Source organism: Hypanus sabinus, chromosome 8 (genome assembly GCF_030144855.1).
Source record: "Hypanus sabinus isolate sHypSab1 chromosome 8, sHypSab1.hap1, whole genome shotgun sequence".
Classification (NCBI taxonomy): domain Eukaryota; kingdom Metazoa; phylum Chordata; class Chondrichthyes; order Myliobatiformes; family Dasyatidae; genus Hypanus; species Hypanus sabinus.
Window position 1 is genome coordinate 1047541 of NC_082713.1, and position 18611 is coordinate 1066151.

The 18611-nt window shown below is 43.9% G+C and overlaps 1 protein-coding gene across 9 annotated transcripts in view; it reads right to left on the reverse strand.

Moving 5' to 3' along the window:
- map7d3 (MAP7 domain containing 3) overlaps positions 1 to 18611 on the reverse strand; it is a 274252-nt gene that overhangs the window by 60858 nt on the left and 194783 nt on the right. For 7 of the 9 annotated variants that reach the window (XM_059976665.1, XM_059976667.1, XM_059976662.1 and 4 more), the window contains 2 exons: positions 17052 to 17278; positions 2530 to 2644 (listed from right to left, as the gene is read on the reverse strand). In XM_059976665.1, the coding sequence (XP_059832648.1) occupies positions 2530 to 2644; positions 17052 to 17278 (342 nt within the window). The remainder of the gene's footprint in view (positions 1 to 2529; positions 2645 to 17051; positions 17279 to 18611) is intronic. The other 2 variants (XM_059976669.1, XM_059976661.1) reach the window with 1 other exon arrangement.

Consider the following 18611-nt stretch of genomic DNA (forward strand, 5'->3'; position numbering starts at 1 on the left):
ATGCTCTCCATGGTATATTTATAGAAATTTGTGAGTGTCCTTGATGACATACTAATTCTCCTCAATCTCCTGATGAAATATAGCCATGGCAGTGCCTTCATTGTAACTGCATCAATATGTTGGGGCCAGGATATTTCCTCAAAGACGTTGCCACCAAGGAACTTGAAATTGCTCATCTTTTCCATTTCTGATCCTTTGATGAGGACAAGTGAGTGTTCCCTTGTCTTCCCCTTCCTGAAGTCCACAATCAATTCCCTGGTCTTACTGACATTGAGTGTAAGGCTGTTGCTGCAACTCCACTCAACCAGCTGATCTATCTCACTCCTGAATACTTCCTTGTGTTACGTACTCGTGACACATGACAGTGGTACCCTTGTCACGTGACTGGGGTTGAAGCTATACTGGACTTGAGGTAATGGTCTTGGTGGAGTGACGTCATTTTCCTGCCAGTAGAGATCATGTGACAGGTTTTTTTTCAGGCTATAAAAGGAAGACCCCACCCTGTGAGGAGGGGCAGTTCGTGGCTGGATTTGCCAAGTTGACTTCATGCCGCTGCGTGATTTAATGTGATGACGCAGTTTAGTTGAAAGATGAAGTTTTTATCTAATGCCTAAAGTTTAAAAGGTCATTGCCAGCAAGTTCTTTACAATTCTGCTAGCTCGAGAATCAGTGGAGAGTGAAGATCGGAGTTCAGGAGTTAAAGATCGAGGAGAATCGATTTCTACGGTGAAACGGGTTCGGCCTTTGATCCTTATTTGGAAGGATTTCGTTGACTATTCTCGTGTTAATCCCTGGGATTACCAAAAAGGATTGAGGATAGTGAGGAAGGAAAGGTCAGTGCCTTTAAGCCGTTTCGTTTTGTAAATTCTTCATGGGAACTTCGACGCCGGGGATCAAAGCAAAGCGACGTGAAAGAGAATTTAAATCGTCTTATAAAGTCTCTCCTTTTAAAAGGACTGTGAGCATATCGAACTTTTGGCAATACCACTTTAAAGAACTGTTCTTGCAATATCACTTTAAGAACTGTTTGAGCTGCCGCACCGCAGTTGGTTTCCGGTTATGTTAGTGTTTGTTTACTTTTGGGGGGTTTGTTTTCTGTGTTTAATAAACGTGTTGTTTGTTATAAAAAAACCCTTGTCGAACTCATATATTTATTGTTGCCTGAATACGTAACACTTGCCACCATCTGAAATCCCACCAACAGTAGTTGTGTTGTAAGCAAATTCACAGATGATATTTGAGCTGTGCCCAGCCACATGATCATGGGTGCCAAGAGAGTAGAGCAATGGGCTAAGCACACACCCTTGAGGAGCTCCAGTGCTGATTGTCAGTGAAGAGGGAATGTTAATTCCAATCCACATAGACTATGGTCTCCCGGTGAGGAAGTCAAAGATCCAGTTGCAGATGGAGGTTCAGAGGCTCAAGTTTTGGAGCTTGTTGATTAGAACTGAGGGTATGATTGCATTGAACACTGAGCCGTAGTCAATAAACAACAGCCTGGCATAGGTATTACACCAGGTGATCCAAGGCTCAGTGGAAAGCCAGTGAGATGGCATCCACTGTAGACCTATTGTGGTGAGAAGCAAATTGCAGTGGGTCCAGGTCTTTGCTTGGATAGGAGTTGATTGCAGCCACAATCAACCTCACACAGCATTTCATCACAGTAGATGTGAGTACAACAGGTCAGGCAAAATCTATGGAGAGGAGTAAACAGTCAATGTTTCAGACCAGGACCCTTCATCAGGACTGGAAAGAAAGGGGGCAGAAACCATAAGTACACAAGGTCATGCACTTGAAATGTTAACTGTTTCTTGTTACACGCCAACATTTTCTATTTTTAATGGCACCTGGAGGAGTCTGGCTGAATTCTGCAACAAATCAATTCCACTGTCCACTTTGGCTAAAATCATAGACAGCAAAACACAATCCAGTTTCAAATCAGATAGCACAATGCGATCCAGTTTGTTGGCTTGAATATACTCAGGTCTCTTTTATAAAGGATTCAGCACCACTCAGTGCAAAGCAGCATAACTATGAAACATTTGTTTTCAAGTGCTCCTTGGTTCTTCCAGTGATGTCATTCCCAGCTGTTTCCTGAAGCGTCTTGTGATGGAAAATGCAGTAATCACAATAAGTATGCGAATCTTTAACTATGGACAATGTAACAAGCACAACAGATTCTCGTCATAAGCACAATAGATTCTGCAGATGCTGGAAATCTAGAGCAACACACATAAAATACCAAAGGAACTAATCAGGTTAGGCAGCATCCATGGAAATAATAATCGGTCAATGCTTTGGGCTGAGACCTTCATCAGGACTGGAAAGGAAGAAGGAAGATGCCAGAATAAAGTGAGGGGAGGGGCAGGAGGACAAGCTAGAAGGTGAGAGGTGAAGCCAGGTGTTTTCTAGTCAGCCAGCTCTGCAGCATGAATCCAAATTACATTTGCTAACCTATTTTCTAATGCTTGAAGTTAACAATAAACAGATGTTTGATAAATCTGGGAAAGAGACTTGAGTGCAACTTACCTCTCAGCTTCCGCTAGCTGTAGCCTCTCCTGTTCTTCACGCTCCTTTTGCTCACGAGCCAGGCGCCTGTTCTCAGCCAAGATTTTGACAGCCTCTTCAGCAGATGTGGTCCCTGCTATAGCATTAGTAGAAAGATGACGGAGTGGTAAATCAAATATTACTAAGCCATAAACTTGTTTATAGTGTGAATAGTACAAAACTAATTGTTGCTAAAACACATTTAGATAAAGAACCTTCAACCTGAAATGTTAACTACTGTTAAAGAGTGTATAGCCAAATTTCACCAATTGTCCATTTCTTATTGAGGTAAAAATAACGTAGGAAGGGTTAAATCCCTGATTTATCTTGTTTTTGTGACTAACGAGCTAAATCAAGAATAATTTTTTATCTGAGCAGGAGACAAAATAGTGGCCCTAAATTTACTTTCTGTTTGGCACTTCACAGAAATAATCTCTAACTATGATGACTAATTAATTTATTGCAAAATCAAAATATGTACGGAGTGGGACCTCGAGTACACCCCACCACAGAGTACGGCCTCGAGTACACCCCACCACAGATTACGGCCTGGAGTACACCCCGCAATAGAGTACGGCCTCGAGTACACCCCACCACAGATTACGGCCTGGAGTACACCCCGCAATAGAGTACGGCCTCGAGTACACCCCACCACAGAGTATGGCCTGGAGTACACCTCACCACTGAGTACGACCTCGAGTACATCCCACCACAGAGTACGCCTTCAAGTACACCCCACCACGGAGTACGGCCTGGAGTACACCCCGCCACAGAGTACGGCCTCGAGTACACCCCACCACGGAGTACGGCCTGGAGTACACCCCGCCACAGAGTACGGCCTCAAGTACATCCCGCCACAGAGTACGGCCTGGAGTACACCCCACCACGGAGTACGGCCTCGAGTACACCCCGCCACAGAGTACGGCCTGGAGTACACCCCGCCACAGAGTACGGCCTCGAGTACATCCCGCCACAGAGTACGGCCTGGAGTACACCCCACCACGGAGTACGGCCTCGAGTACACCCCGCCACAGAGTACGGCCTCGAGTACACCCCGCCACAGAGTACGGCCTCGAGTACACCCCACCACAGAGTACGCCTTCAAGTACACCCCACCACGGAGTACGGCCTGGAGTACACCCCGCCACAGAGTACGGCCTCAAGTACACCCTGCCACAGAGTACGGCCTCGAGTACACCCCACCACAGAGTACGGCCTGGAGTACACCCCACAACAGAGTGCTGCCTCGAGTACACCCCACCACAGAGTGCTGCCTCGAGTACACCCCACCACAGAGTACGCCTTCAAGTACACCCCACCACAGAGTACGCCTTCAAGTACACCCCACCACAGAGTATGGCCTCGAGTACACCCCACCACGGAGTACAACCTCGAGTACACCCCACCATGGAGTACGGCTGCGAGTACACCTCACCACTGAGTACGACCTCGAGTATACCCCACCAGAGTGCTGCCTCGAGTACACCCCACTACAGAGTACTGCATTGAGTACACCCCACCATGGGACATAGTTTCGTGTACACCTCATGGATATGACCTCAAGTACACCCACCACTGAATAAGATCATGGCTGATTCTTACTGCTTCAAAGGAACAATCGGCCCCTTTTATTCTGACTTTCTCAGTATGAACATACACAACTCTCAGCTGTACTGAGTGAATCTCATGAAGGTGATATCAGGCCTGATTTGGCATTGCTAGTGGCTTTAAGGGGATTTGGAAGAGATGACACAGCAATCTGCTTCCCATAAGACATAGGAGAAGAATTAGGCCATTCAACCTATCCAGTCTGCTCTGCCACTCCATCATGACTAATTTATTATCTCTCCCCATTCTCTTCCCTTCTTTCCATAACATTCATTCACAAGGATGATTCTGGGAATGAAAGGATTATACAAGAAGCATTTGTTGGCACCATGTATGTCCTATATTGATTATTTCTACCAAAATGTAACACTTCAAACTTATCAGCATTAAACTCCATCCGCCATCTTTCAGCCCATCTTCCAACTGGCCTAAATCATTCTGCGAGCTTTGAAAACCTACTTTTATCTACAACACCACCTATCTTAGTATCATCTGCATACTTACTAATTGAATTTACCACCCCATCATCCAGCTCATTAATGTATATGACAAACAACATTGGACCCAGTACAGATCCCTAGGTACACCACTAATCACCAGCCCCCAACCTGACAAACAGTTATTCACCACTGTCGAATCCATTTTACTACTTCAATATTAACACCTAAAGATTGAACCTTCCTAACTGACCACCTGTGTGGAACCTTGTCAAAGGCCTAACTGAAGTTGATATAGACAACATCCACTGCTTTACCCTCGTCAACTTTCCTAATAGCCTCTTCAAAAAATTCAATAAAATTTGTCAAACATGACCTTCCATGCACAAAGTCATGCTGACTGCTCCTAATCAGACCCTGTCTATCCAGGTAATTATATATATCATCTCTAAGAATACTTTCCATTAATTTACCCACTACTGACGTCAAACTTACAGGCTGATAATTGCTAGGTTTACTCTTAGAACCCTTTTTAAACAACGGAACAACACGAGTAATACGCCAATCCTTCAGCACCATCCCCGTTTCTAATGATGTTTGAAGTATTTCTGTCAGAGCCCCTGCTATTTCTACACTAACTTCCCTCAAGGTCCTGGGGAATGTCCTGTCAGGACCCGGAGATTTATTCACTTTTAAATTCCTTAAAAGCGCCAGTACTTCCTCCTCTTTAATCATCATAGCTTCCATAACTTCCCTACTTGTTTCCCTTACCTTACATAATTCAATATCCTTCTCCTTAGTGAATACCGAAGAAAAGAAATTGTTTAAAATCTCCCCCATCTCTTTCGGCTCCACACAAAGCTGTCCACTCTGATTCTCTAAGGGACCAATTTTATCCCTCACTTTCCTTTTGCTATTAATATAACTGTAGAAACTCTTTGGACTTACTTTCACCTTACTTGCCAAAGCAACCTCGTATTTTCTTTAAGCTTTTCTAATTTCTTTCTTAAAATTCTTTTTACATTTTTTATATTCCTCGAGCACCTCATTTACTTCATGCTGCCTATATTTATTGTAGACATCTCTCCTTTTCCAAACCAAGTTTCCAATATCCCTTGAACACCATGGCTCTCTCAAACTTTTAACCTTTCCTTTCAACCTAACAGGAACAGAAAGATTCTGTACCCTCAAAATTTCACCTTTAAATGACCTTCATTTCTCTATTACATCCTTTGCATAAAACAAACTGTCCCAATCCACTCCTTCTAAATCCTTTCGCAGCTCCTCAAAGTTAGCTTTTCTCCAATTAAAAATCTCAACCCTGGGTCAAGTCCTATCCTTCTCCATAATTATATTGAAACTAATGGCATTGTGATCACTGGATCCGAAGTGCTCCCCAACACATACCTCCGTCACCTGACCTATCTCATTCCCTAACAGGAGATCCAACACTGCCCCTTCTCTAGGTGGTACCTCCATGTATTGCTGCAAAAAACTACCCTGCATACATTTTACAAATTGAAACCATCCAGCCCTTTTACAGAATGGGTTTCCCAGTCTATGTGTGGAAAATTAAATTCTCCCACAATCACAACCCTGTGCTTACTACAAATATCTGCTTTCTCGTTACAAATTTGCTCCTCCAATTCTCGCTCCCCATTTGGTGGTCTATAATACACCCCTATAAGTGTTACACCTTTCCCATTCCTCAATTCCATACATTTAGTCTCCCAAGATGAGTCCTCTAATCTATTCTGCCAGAGCACAGCTGTAATATTTTCTCTGACAAACAACGCAACAACACCTGCCCCTCTTGTCCATCTGATTCTATCACATCTGAAGCAACGAAATCCAGGAATATTTAGTTGCCAATCACACCCCTCCTGCAACCATGTTTCACTAATAGCTACATCATATTTCCAGGTATCAATCCATGCTTTAAGCTCATCCACCTTTCTTACAATGCTTCTAGCATTAAAATAAATGCATTGAAGAAATTCTCCACCTCTTCCTCTCTGTTTATCTCTAACAGTGCAAACAACTTTACTATCATCTTTTTCTTCCTTCTCCAAAACATCTGTTCCTACACTCTGCCCCTGTGTATCCAGTTTAAATCTGTTGCACACTTGGACACAAAAGGGACTTCCAGGTGTGCAGAAGTTTAAAATAACGTTTTTATTCTCCTTTCTGGAAATACCGGAACACAAGCGCATCGGCTTACTACACATGCTGCGGGGCCGTTCCTGACTACTCTACACATGCGCACCGTTGTCACCCAGGACCCCTCAGCTGCCCCCCAAGTGCCTGTATAAGCTTTGCTCCTAGTAACCATCAATTAACCTACTAAATTATTACCGTTGCTAGTGCAACTGAACATTAATCAAATTGTGAATAAGCAAATTAACAAACCAAAGCAACAAAAATAATATGACAATCATATAAGGAAATTAGGGGGGTATCCAGTGTCCATTAATATGGTCCACATTACTATAGGTCCCACACTCTACCCTTCAAAATGAATGTCGTCCCAACATTTCCCAGGGTACTCATGTCTTCAACTGGTGAGTTATAGTGGTAGGTTATAAAGGAGTCAGTCTTTCGAGATACTCTCTGTACAGCAACAGTCAATAGACAATAGACAATAGGTGCAGAAGTAGACCATTCGGCCCTTCGAGCCTGCACCGCCATTCTGAGATCATGGCTGATCACCTACCATCAATACCGAGTTCCTGCCTTGTCCCCATATCCCTTGATTCCCCTATCCATAAGATACCTATCTAGCTCCTTCTTGAAAGCATCCAGAGAATTGGCCTCCACTGCCTTCCCAGACAGTGCATTCCACACCCCCACAACTCCCTGGGAGAAGAAGTTTTTCCTTAATTCTGTCCTAAATGACCTACCCCTTATTCTCAAACCATGCCCTCTGGTACTGGACTCTCCCAGCATCTGGAACATATTTCCTGCCTCTATCTTGTCCAATCCCTTAATAATCTTATATGTTGCAATCAGATCCCCTCTCAATCTCCTTAATTCCAGCGTGTACAAGCCCAGTCTCTCTAACCTCTCTGCGTAAGACAGTCCGGACATCCCAGGAATTAACCTCGTGAATCTACGCTGCACTTCCTCTACAGCCAGGATGTCCTTCCTTAACCCTGGAGACCAAAACTGTACACAATACTCCAGGTGTGGTCTCACCAGGGTCCTGTACAAATGCAAAAGGATTTCCTTGCTCTTGTACTCAATTCCCTTTGTAATAAAGGCCAACATTCCATTAGCCTTCTTCACTGCCTGCTGCACTTGCTCATTCACCTTCAGTGACTGATGAACAAGGACTCCTGGATCTCTTTGTATTTCTCCCTTACCTAACTCTATATCATTCAGATAATAATCTGCCTTCCTGTTCGTACTCCCAAAGTGGATAACCTCACACTTATTCACATTAAATGTCATCTGCCAAGTATCTGCCCACTTACTCAGCCTATCCAAGTCACCCTGAATTCTCCTAACATCCTCATCACATGTCACATTGCCACCCAGTTTAGTATCATCAGCAAATTTGCTGAAGTTATTCTCAATGCCTTCATCTAAATCATTGATGTAAATTGTAAACAGCTGTGGTCCCAATACCGAACCCTGTGGCACCCCACTAGTCACCACCTGCCATTCTGAGAAACACCCATTCACTGTTACCCTTTGCTTTCTATCTGCCAACCAGTTTTCTATCCATGTCAATATTTTCCCCCCAATGCCATGAGCACTGATTTTACCCACCAATCTCCTATGTGGGACCTTATCAAATGCCTTCTGAAAATCGAGGTACACTACATCCACTGGATCTCCCTTGTCTAACTTCCTAGTTACATCCTCAAAAAACTCCAATAGATTAGTCAAGCATGATTTGCCCTTGGTAAATCCATGCTGGCTCGGCCCAATCCTATCACCGCCATCTAGATATGTCACTATTTCATCTTTAGTAATGGACTCTAGCATCTTCCACACTACTGATGTTAGGCTGACAGGACGATAGTTCTCTGTTTTCTCTCTCCCTCCTTTCTTAAAAAGTGGGTTAACATTAGCCATTCTCCAATCCTCAGGAACTGATCCTGAATCTAAGGAACATTGGAAAATGATTACCAATGCATCCGCAATTTCCAGAGCCACCTCCTTTAGTACCCTAGGATGCAGACCATCTGGACCTGGGGATTTGTTAGCCTTCAGTCCCATCAGTCTACTCATCACCGTTTCCTTCTTAATGTCAATCTGTTATATCTCCTCTGTTACCCTATGTCCTTGGCCCATCCATACATCTGGGAGATTGCTTGTGTCTTTCCTAGTGAAGACAGATCTAAAGTACTTATTAAATTCTTCTGCCATTTCTCTGTTTCCCATAACAATTTCACCCAATTCATTCTTCAAGGGCCCAACATTGTTCTTAACTATCTTCTTTCTCTTCACATACCTAAAAAAGCCTTTGCTATTGTTATGAATGTACCACAGCTCTGAGGGGCTGAAGGGTGCGGGGTAGCCCCCTCCTTTGTGAGAATCACAAGATCACTATTGAGTCAGTTCAGGAGGCCCAGGAAATGAGAGAGAGATGTTTGGAATGTCTTGACCCCTCTGACGATATAAAGCTACAGGAAACGGCCATTGTCCCTATTGTGTATTACAATACTGTGCTACGTGGAAGCCCTCAGGCAAAGTGGGCTGGTTGAGGGAGGGATTGCATCACCCCAACCTGATTGACATCTGAGACCCTGTGAGTCAGGATAAAAGAGGGTCTGTGGGAACAGCGCCTTAGACGCACCAGAAGAAACGCTAGCGATCCCGTAATAGCGGAAGCCGATGGGAGGAGGCCACGTGCGTTTGGTTCCATTTGCCCCGGAACCGGTGGCTTTTACCACGGAAGAACGGCTTTTAGCTAACAACGGGGAAACCAACTCCCAACAACTCTCGAAGGATTGACATCATAAAAGGACTGGGCAAGTTTTAACCCGTCTTTCTCTCAAACCAAAACGCTGCAGCTTGAACGAACTAACAGTGACTTTTATATTTCCATCGGACAATACATTATCCCCTAGACAACGATAGAGCTATTTCTTATTGATTATTATTATACCTTCGCTTTTAGATTTAGTATTGACGACGTATATTATCTGTATGTTGGCATTGATACTATTCTGTGTAGTTTTATCAATAAATACTGTTAAAATAGTACCATCAGACTTCAACGGACCTCTCTATCTTTGCTGGTAAGTGACCCAGTTACGGAGTTCATAACAACCATCCTCCTTTATATTCCTGGCTAGCTTGCGTTCGTACTTCATTTTTGCTCCCCGTATTGCCTTTTTAGTTAAGTTCTGTTGTTCCTTAAAAATTTCCCAATCATCTGTCCTCCCACTCACCTTAGCTCTGTCATACTTCCTTTTTTTTAATGCTATGCAATTTCTGACTTCCTTTGTCAACCACTGTGGCCCCTTTCCCCCCTTTGAATCCTTCCTTCTCCGGGGGATGAACTGATTTTGCACCTTGTGCATTAGTCTTTGACATGACATGCATCTCCCTCTTTATGTCACGTATCAGCAACTGGCCTCACTGACCAGATGATATCTCAAGTGCTACTCTGCTACTTGTGCAGGCTATGTATCTCGGACTGAAGGTTTTAACCCTATGTCTACCCCACAACACATTACACAGACACAAATGTGCTACTGTATGCCTCACGCCTGTTCCAGTGTCCTATATATCAGTGGTCTGTGTTCGACTGATGGCTGGCCTAATGTGTTATATGTGAGTATCTTGAGTGGGTTTCTTTGTCGGAAAGGATACTTTCTTATGGGAGTTGACTGCTGCTCAAAATCCATCTCATCTGCTTCATCAAATGATGCCTCTCGCTCAGCCTCTGCAGTTTCTCCACTCTCCATCTCTGATTCTATCCTACCTTCCTCACCCTCATCTGGACACTCATCTTCCTCGCCGCCTTGCTCCAGTTCCCTGTCAGTTGCTTGTGGTTGGAACTCCTCTGTTTCCACTCTCGGCTGGCTTCTGAACGGATCAAATTACTCTGCTGGTCATGTGGTGATGTATCTCCAGTTTCTCTCATATTCTGAACTACAGGTCTCTCTCTTTCTGCTTTTCCTGCCATTCACTCTTATCTGTGTTTGGCTTTTTCTTTCACATTTTCTTTTTCCCCTGCTCATCTTCTTCTACGGGCAGAAAGTCACAGGGCAGTAGCAGGTTCCTGTGTAGGACTCTAGTCTTTCTTAGGCCTCTTTCAGGTCGTACAACGTAGACCGGACTGTCCTTGTACTTCCTCTCTGTTACAATGTGGACTTGCTCCTCCCAATTAAGACCTGAGCTTCTCAGGTCCTCCTCTGTCCCTAAAGTTCCGCACTAATACTCTACACCCTGGCTGTAGATCCACTCTGTAAGTCTTCTGGTCATACTGCTTCTTTGCTCTATTTTGCTCCCTCTGAGCTGTCTGTGATGCCAGCCTGTATGCCTCTTGCATCTGCCTTCTCCACTTACTGGCATATTCACTTTGAGAGGTGCTCTGGTCACTTGATGTCAGGCCAAACAATGTCCACAGGTAGCCGGGGGCTGCTACCATAGAGGAGGGAGTATGGGGCATATCCCGTTGCTTCACTGGGCGTACAGTTATACGACCTTGGCAAAGGAGCTCTTCCAATCTGACTTGGCTTCCTCTGTCAAGTTTCTCAGCATGGAAAGGAGTGTTTGATTAAATCTCTCAACCTGACCGTTTCCAGCCGGATGATAAGGCGTTGTGCGTCAGCCTTGGATGCCACAGTATTCTTCCAGCTTGGAAAACAGCTTATTCTCAAACTCCTTGCCCTGATCATGATACAACTTGGCCGGAAAGCCAAATCTGAGAGCAAAGTCTCCAAAGATCTTTTCAGTGGCAGTTTTTGCTGACTTGTTGGTACACGCGTACGCCTGGGCAAAGTGCGCAAGGTGATCGATGACAACCAGGATATACTCATAACCTCCTTTACAACTTTCCAGATGCAGGTAATCTATTGAAACCATCTCAAAAGGATATACAGTTACTACATTAACCAGTGGTGCTCTAGTTGGCTTGTTCCGACCCTTCCGCTTCAGGCAGCTACACACCTTGGTCACATAATGGTCCACATCTTTTTGCATATGAGGCCAATAGAATCGATCACAGATCAGGCTGAGTGTCCGCTCCACTCCGAGGTGTTTCATCTCCTCATGCAGCTCCTTGTATATCAATTGATGGAATGTTTTAGGTAACACTAGTTGATCCCGAGCCACTAACTTTCTGTACAGAATGCTGTCTTTATTGAGATACAACTTTACATCCTCTCCTAACACTCATTCTTACTTGGCCGGTAAGTCCTTGAGAGTTAGCTATGCTCTTCCTTACTTCAGCCATTTCTTCTCTCAGCAGCCTGTTTCATAAAGCTCTGTTTCTCTTGAACTACTGTAAATTCCGGACTATAAGCCGCTACTTTTTTCCCACGCTTTGAACACTGCGGCAACACTGCCGCCTATACTACGGTGCGGCTAATGCATGTTTTTTTTCATGCCGCCAAAAACATTTTGCCTCGTAACAGTAGACCAATAAAATTGATGAGTAGTTCACAGAGGTCCAATGAAATTGTACGATAAATCAAGCGCACTTTCACAATTAAATTATTGTAAATCAGTCATTTGTACTCACCCTTATCAACATGGAAAACACTCGAAGAAAAGCATATGATGCAGCTTTTAAGTTAAAGGCGATCAATCTGGCGGTTGAAGAAGGAAATCGAGCTGCTGCACATAATCTTGGCATAAATGAATCGATGGTGAGACGGTGGAGACGCCAGCGTGAAGAACTGAGTCAATGCAAAAAGACGACAAAAGCTTTCAGAGGTAATCATAGCAGATGGCCCGAACTTGAAAACTTTCTTGAAGACTGGGTTAACACACAGAGAGCAGGCGGGCGCGGTGTTTACACCGTGCAGATCAGACTGAAGGCTAAAGCAATCGCCACCAAAATGAAAATCGAAGATTTTAGAGGTGGGCCATCGTGGTGTTTTAGATTTATGAGACGAAAAGGCTTGTCCGTCAGGGTACGCACGACTCTGTGTCAGCAGCTCCCTTCCGACCACGAGGAAAAACTTGCTAACTTCCGCACATTCACTCAAACAAAGATAGCGGAGAATTCCATCGGGCCAGATGATATCATAAATATGGATGAAGTACCTTTGACGTTTGACTTGCCTCTCGGACTGTTAATAAAAAAGGTGACTCGTCCATCACACTGAAAACAAGTGGCCATGAGAGAACGCATTTTACTTGTGTTCTGAGCTGCACAGCATCCGGACTAAAGCTTCCACCGATGGTGATTTTTAAGCGGCTGACAATGAAAGTTCAGTGAAAGCTGCCATCAAGAGTAAACTCAATTCCAGCTGTGATTCCTGGGGGCACCACGAAGTATTTGCAGCCACTGGACATCAGCGTGAACCAGGCATTTAAAGTGGTGCTGCGCGTTGAGTGGGAGGCTTGGATGACGAGCGGCGAGAAATCCTTTTCCAAAACAGGACGCATGCGAACAGCATCTTTAACTCAAGTCTGCCAGTGGATCCTAAATGCGTGGAGCCGTGTCACAACATCCACCATCACCAACGGGTTTCGAAAGGCTGGACTGCTGCGTGATGAAGAGGACCGCGTGCGCTCAAGTGAGAGCGACAACGAAGAGACTGAAGTGAGTGACGAGATCCTGAGGTTGTTCAATTCGGACACTGAAGGACTTTGATGGTTTTTGTGCGCAGGAGGAAGATGAAGAAGGCGATCAATAACTTTTCCTGGTAGGCTGCAGTATATATATTTTTTTTACCAGTCGTTAGGAGATATTGGAATGTTGTTCGTGCACTGGTCAGTAAAAAAGTATACGCAACGTAATTTGTGTGTTACCGATACGTATGTATATTTAAAAGTAGCTGTTACAGGCACTGTTCGAAAAAAAGCATTTGCAATATGTATTTGTTTATGTTACCATATGGATTTAATTAAAAGTTAAAAAATCCTCACGTGTAATATCTTTCTGTGTAAATATCTCATATTACAACGTGGGACACCTGCGGCTTAAAATCCGGTGCGGCCTGTACAAGTACAAAATTGATTTTCTTTCTAAAATTAGAGCGTGCGGCTTTTAATCAGGTGCGCTCTGTAGTCCGGAATCTACGGTAGTTACAACAGGTGCTTTACGGCTCTTAGGCTTCACAACTTCATCTGACTGCTCTCGAACCCCCACTCTGGCTTCGGTTGCACCCTGACTCTGCTGACTGCTCTGCATTTCTGTCTGTAATTCATTTACTTTTGGGACTCAGTTGCCTGTGTTCTTTCTTTGCTTGGACTGTCTTTCTGATTCAACACTGGCTGCTTCATTCATCCTGTCGATGAGTATTTTATCTGTCACTCTCTAATCGTCGAGATAAGGCTTAAGCTGAAACTTGATATGGTCACTTGACAGCCCAATATTAACTGACCTCAAGAATCTCTTCTGGATGAGCTCGGGACTGTACTGCTCATCTGACCCTACTTCTTTTGAAGCAAGTAACAGCTTCTCTTTTAACTCATTGCTCTGAAGAGGACATTTTGGTGAGACTCATGACTGTCTTGTGTTATGTTTACTAGTCTGTGATATAAATCTATGGAGCTGTCCTCGTTGAAATATCCCTTTAATATTGTCTTCAGTGGTAAGGTCACTTTTTATCTCGAGCTTATCATGAATACTCAAACCTGGACTGATTGACTTAATCACCTCTTCCATGACCTCGGCCTCACTGTGTCCCCTACTCAGGCCTCTGTCAATCTGATGCATCAGGTTTGTGTATGAGAGTTTGTCCTTCTGTCCTTTTCCCCGATCTGACCCCAGATCTTGAATTCTCTCCTTATTGTTACTTCCGGGAGCCGATTTGCAGCTGTAGGCAGTACATTTTGTGGAGCTGAAGCTTGACTTAAAGATGCACTGTTCACTCTTTCATTCAGCCTCCTAACTTCATCCTGCAGAGCTTGACTGTTTAGCTGAAGCTGTATTTTTCTGCAAGCTCATTTCTTCAGCTGTTCTCTGGCTGGTTTGTGCTGTGTTGTCTGCTTTTTTCCCCATTACCAGTGTTTCTGGTATTTCCTCTCATTTGCTCAACTGATTCCATCATTGTCCTTTGATAATACTTCACAACCTCCTACCCTTCATCATTTATTACATTGTCCGTAGATTCAGTAATTAGTCTAATTAACGTTCGCCTTGTGGTAACATTTTCACATGGGATCTTAGCTTCCACACACACCTCTTTGAGCTGAACCAGTTGCAAAAGCCATAGTCTCTGAGACAAGGCCTCTGCCAACTCCTCCAAATCCATTATGTGTGGTATAGCCACACCCCGAAGCTGCGCGCTTCCGCTGTCAATCAAAAGTGATCCACGTCCTCGTTGTTGCCACACTAAGCGCGACATTAATTATCTCAGTGGTGTCCCAATATTTGTTGCAGACTTGGACACAAAAGGGACTTTCAGGCGTGCAGAAGTTTAAAATAACGTTTTTATTCTCCTTTCTGGAAATACTGGAACACAAGCACATCGGCTTACTATACATGCTGCGGGGCTGTTCCCGACTACTCTACACATGCGCACCGCTGTCCCCCAGGACCCCTAAGCTGCCCCCACGTGCCTGTATAAGCTTTGCTCCTCATAACCATCAATTAACCTACTAAAATATTACCATTCAACTCAACATTAATCAAATTGTGAATAAACAAAATAACAAACCAAAGCAACAAAAATAATATGATCATCATATAAGGAAATTAGGAGGATATCCAGAGTCCATTAATATGCTCCACTTTACTATAGGTCTCAGAAATCCACTGGAGCCTCTCTATCGAACCTACCTGCAAGAATATTTCATCCCCTCCAGTTCAGACGTAAACCATCCCGTCGGAACAGGTTACACCTTCCCTGGAAAACTGCTGAATTATCTTTAAATCTGAAGCCCTCTCTCCTGCACCATGTCTTCAGCCATGTGTTGATCTGTGCTATCTTTCTATTTCTAAACCCGCCAGCACATGGCACTGGTAGCAATCCTGAGATTGCTATCCTGGAGGTCCTGTCTTTTAACTTGGCCCTAAACTCACTTTACATGACCTCCTCACTCTTCCTACCCATGTCATTGGTCCCTACATGGACCACAACATCCGGCTGCTCATCCTCCCTCTTGAGAATACTGAGAACTCAATCCGAGATATCGCGGGCCCTGGCACCAGGGAGGCAACAGATCATCCAGGATTCTCAATCTCTTCCACAGAACCTCCTATCTGTCCCCCTAACTATCGAATCCCCTATCATTACTGCTCTCCTGTTTTCCCTCCTTCCCTTCTGAGCTGAGTGTCCAGTCTCGGTGCCAGAGACGCAACCACAGCAACTTGTCCCTGGTAGGTCATCCCCAACAACAGTCTCCAACAGTCTGTTATTGATGGAACGGCCACAGGGGTGCTCTGCTCATTCTGTCTAATCCTCTTCCCTTCCCGACAGTCATTCAGCTACCTGTCTCCTGACACTTAGACTCATGTACTGAGCCTAGGACAAGAGGACACAGCCTCAGGATAGAGGGGTGTCCATTTAAACAGAAATGCAGGCAAATTTTTTAGCGAGAGGGTGGTAAATTTGTGGAATTTATTACCACAAGCATCTGTGGAGCCAGGTCGTTGGGTGTATTTAAGACAGATATTGATAGGTTCTTAGTTGGTCATGGCATCAAAGGCTATTTGGAGAAGGCTGGGTGGGGTGGGGCTGAGGAGGGGATAAAAGGATCAGCCATGCTTGATGGGCCAAATAGCCTAATTCTGCTTCTATATCTTATGGTCTTATGTCCTGACTAATCAAGAACCTATATATCTACTTTAATAAAAGGACCATTCTTTTGATCCTTCCTATGTTCCAGATATATCTCATGTACTGATTACTAACAGTGCTGCTTTCGCTGTCCAAGTCTCATAGGTTAGAATTCCCTTAATTCTCCCTTCTTTAACACACACCTAAAGGTACTCAGTTAAACAACCTTTTGGTCCTCTGTAGCATGGTATCAAATTTTGTGTGATTATAATCAAGGATTCTTGGAGAGTTCCATGAAGGAGGTAGGCAGCACCTCTCCAGGTCAGACTTAGAACATATGTAGAAGAATATCTGCTTATTTTTGTTTGAAAGCTCAATTAGTTGCATCTTTGTGGGTGTCACCGTAATGTAACGGTCAGCATCACAGACCTCGGTTCACCACTGCTGCTACCTGCAAGAAGTTTGTATGTTCTCCCTGTGGGGTTCCTCCCACATTCCAAAGATGTACCAGTTAGTAAGTCAAGTGTGCAAATGAACAGTGAGGCAGAAAGGCATGTTACTGTGCTGTGTCTCTAAATCAATAAATGATCTGATCAGGCAGTACCTGGCTTCTGCTCAGAATCTTTGGATTTGCTCGATGATGTTGAGGAGTCTTTTTCTGCACCGCTGACTTCCAATTTTTGCTTTGGTTTTGTTTCCTTCTCCGGTTTCTTTTTGGTTGTGGAGGTAGCCGGAGGTCGGTGAATGGGCAGAGGTCGATGGACAGATGTGGGGGACGGAGGATGCTGTCTGAATGTGCTGGGAGGAGAAGGATAGTTCTTTGGACTTGATCTGGCATTGAAATAAAATCAGAGGTTAATGAAGAATACCATAGACACATGTTCATAAAGATTCATAGAACCATAGAACATTACAGCACAGTACAGGCCCTTCAGCCCTCCCTGTTGTGCCGACCTATATAATCCTTAAAAAAAAAGTACTAAATCCACAGTACCCCATAACCCTCTATTTTTCTTTCATCCATGTGCCTGTCCAAGAGGCTCTTAAATATCCAAAATGTTTTAGGCTCCACCACCATCCCTGGCAAGTCATTCTACGCACCCACAACCCTCTGTGTAAAAAAACTTGCCTCTGATGTCTCCCCTAAACTTCCCTCCATTGATTTTATACATATGCCCTCTGGTGTTTGCTATTGGTGCCTTGGGAAACAGGTACTGACTATCCACTCTATCTATGCCTCTCATAATCTTGTAGACATTCATCATTGTATCATAGAACAAACCAACAACAGCTTTTCCAATACAATTTGAGATTTATGTTTATAAAACTTGAAATGAACCACATTAATGTTACAGGGCATTATTTGGGTCAGTAAATTTGTGGATGACACCAAGATTGCGGGTGCAGTAGACTGTGAGGAAGACTATTAAAGCTTGCAACGGGATCTGGACCAGCTGGAAAAATGACCTCATAAAGAGAGCTTTTGGCACATTGGCCTTCATTAATTTAAGTACTGAATACAGGAGTTGGGATGTTATGTTGAAGTTGTGTAAGATGCTAGTGAAGTCTAATTTTGAGTATTGGGTGCTGTTTTATTCACCTACTTACAGGAAAGATGTAAATGAGCTTGAAAGAATACGGAGAAAATTGACAAGGATGTTGTCATGACTCGAAGACCTGAGTTATAGAGAACAATTGAAAAGGTTAGGATTTTATTCCCTGGAGTGTGGGAGAAGGAGTGGAGATTTGACTGAGGAATATAAAATTATGAGAGGCCGAGTTAGGGCAAATGCAATCAGGCTTTTTCCACTGAGGTTGAGTGAGACTAGAATTAGAGTTCATGGGTTAAGGGTGAAAGGTGGAATGTTTAGGGGAACATGAGGAAGAACTTCATGAGATTGTGGAACAAGCTGTCAGTGGAAGTGGTGGATGTAGGTATGATTTCAATGTTTCAGAAAAATTTAGATAGTGACATGGTTGGGAGGGTTATCAAGGGTTATGGACCAGGTGCAGATCAATGGGTCTGGGCAGATTAATATCTCTACAAGGACAAGATGGGTCAAAGGGCCTGTTTATGTGCTGTAGTATTCTATGACTCTATGGCTTGCTCATCAGCCCATCAAGTCTATCCTTGCTAGAAAAGCAGCACTTTAGATAACTCCCA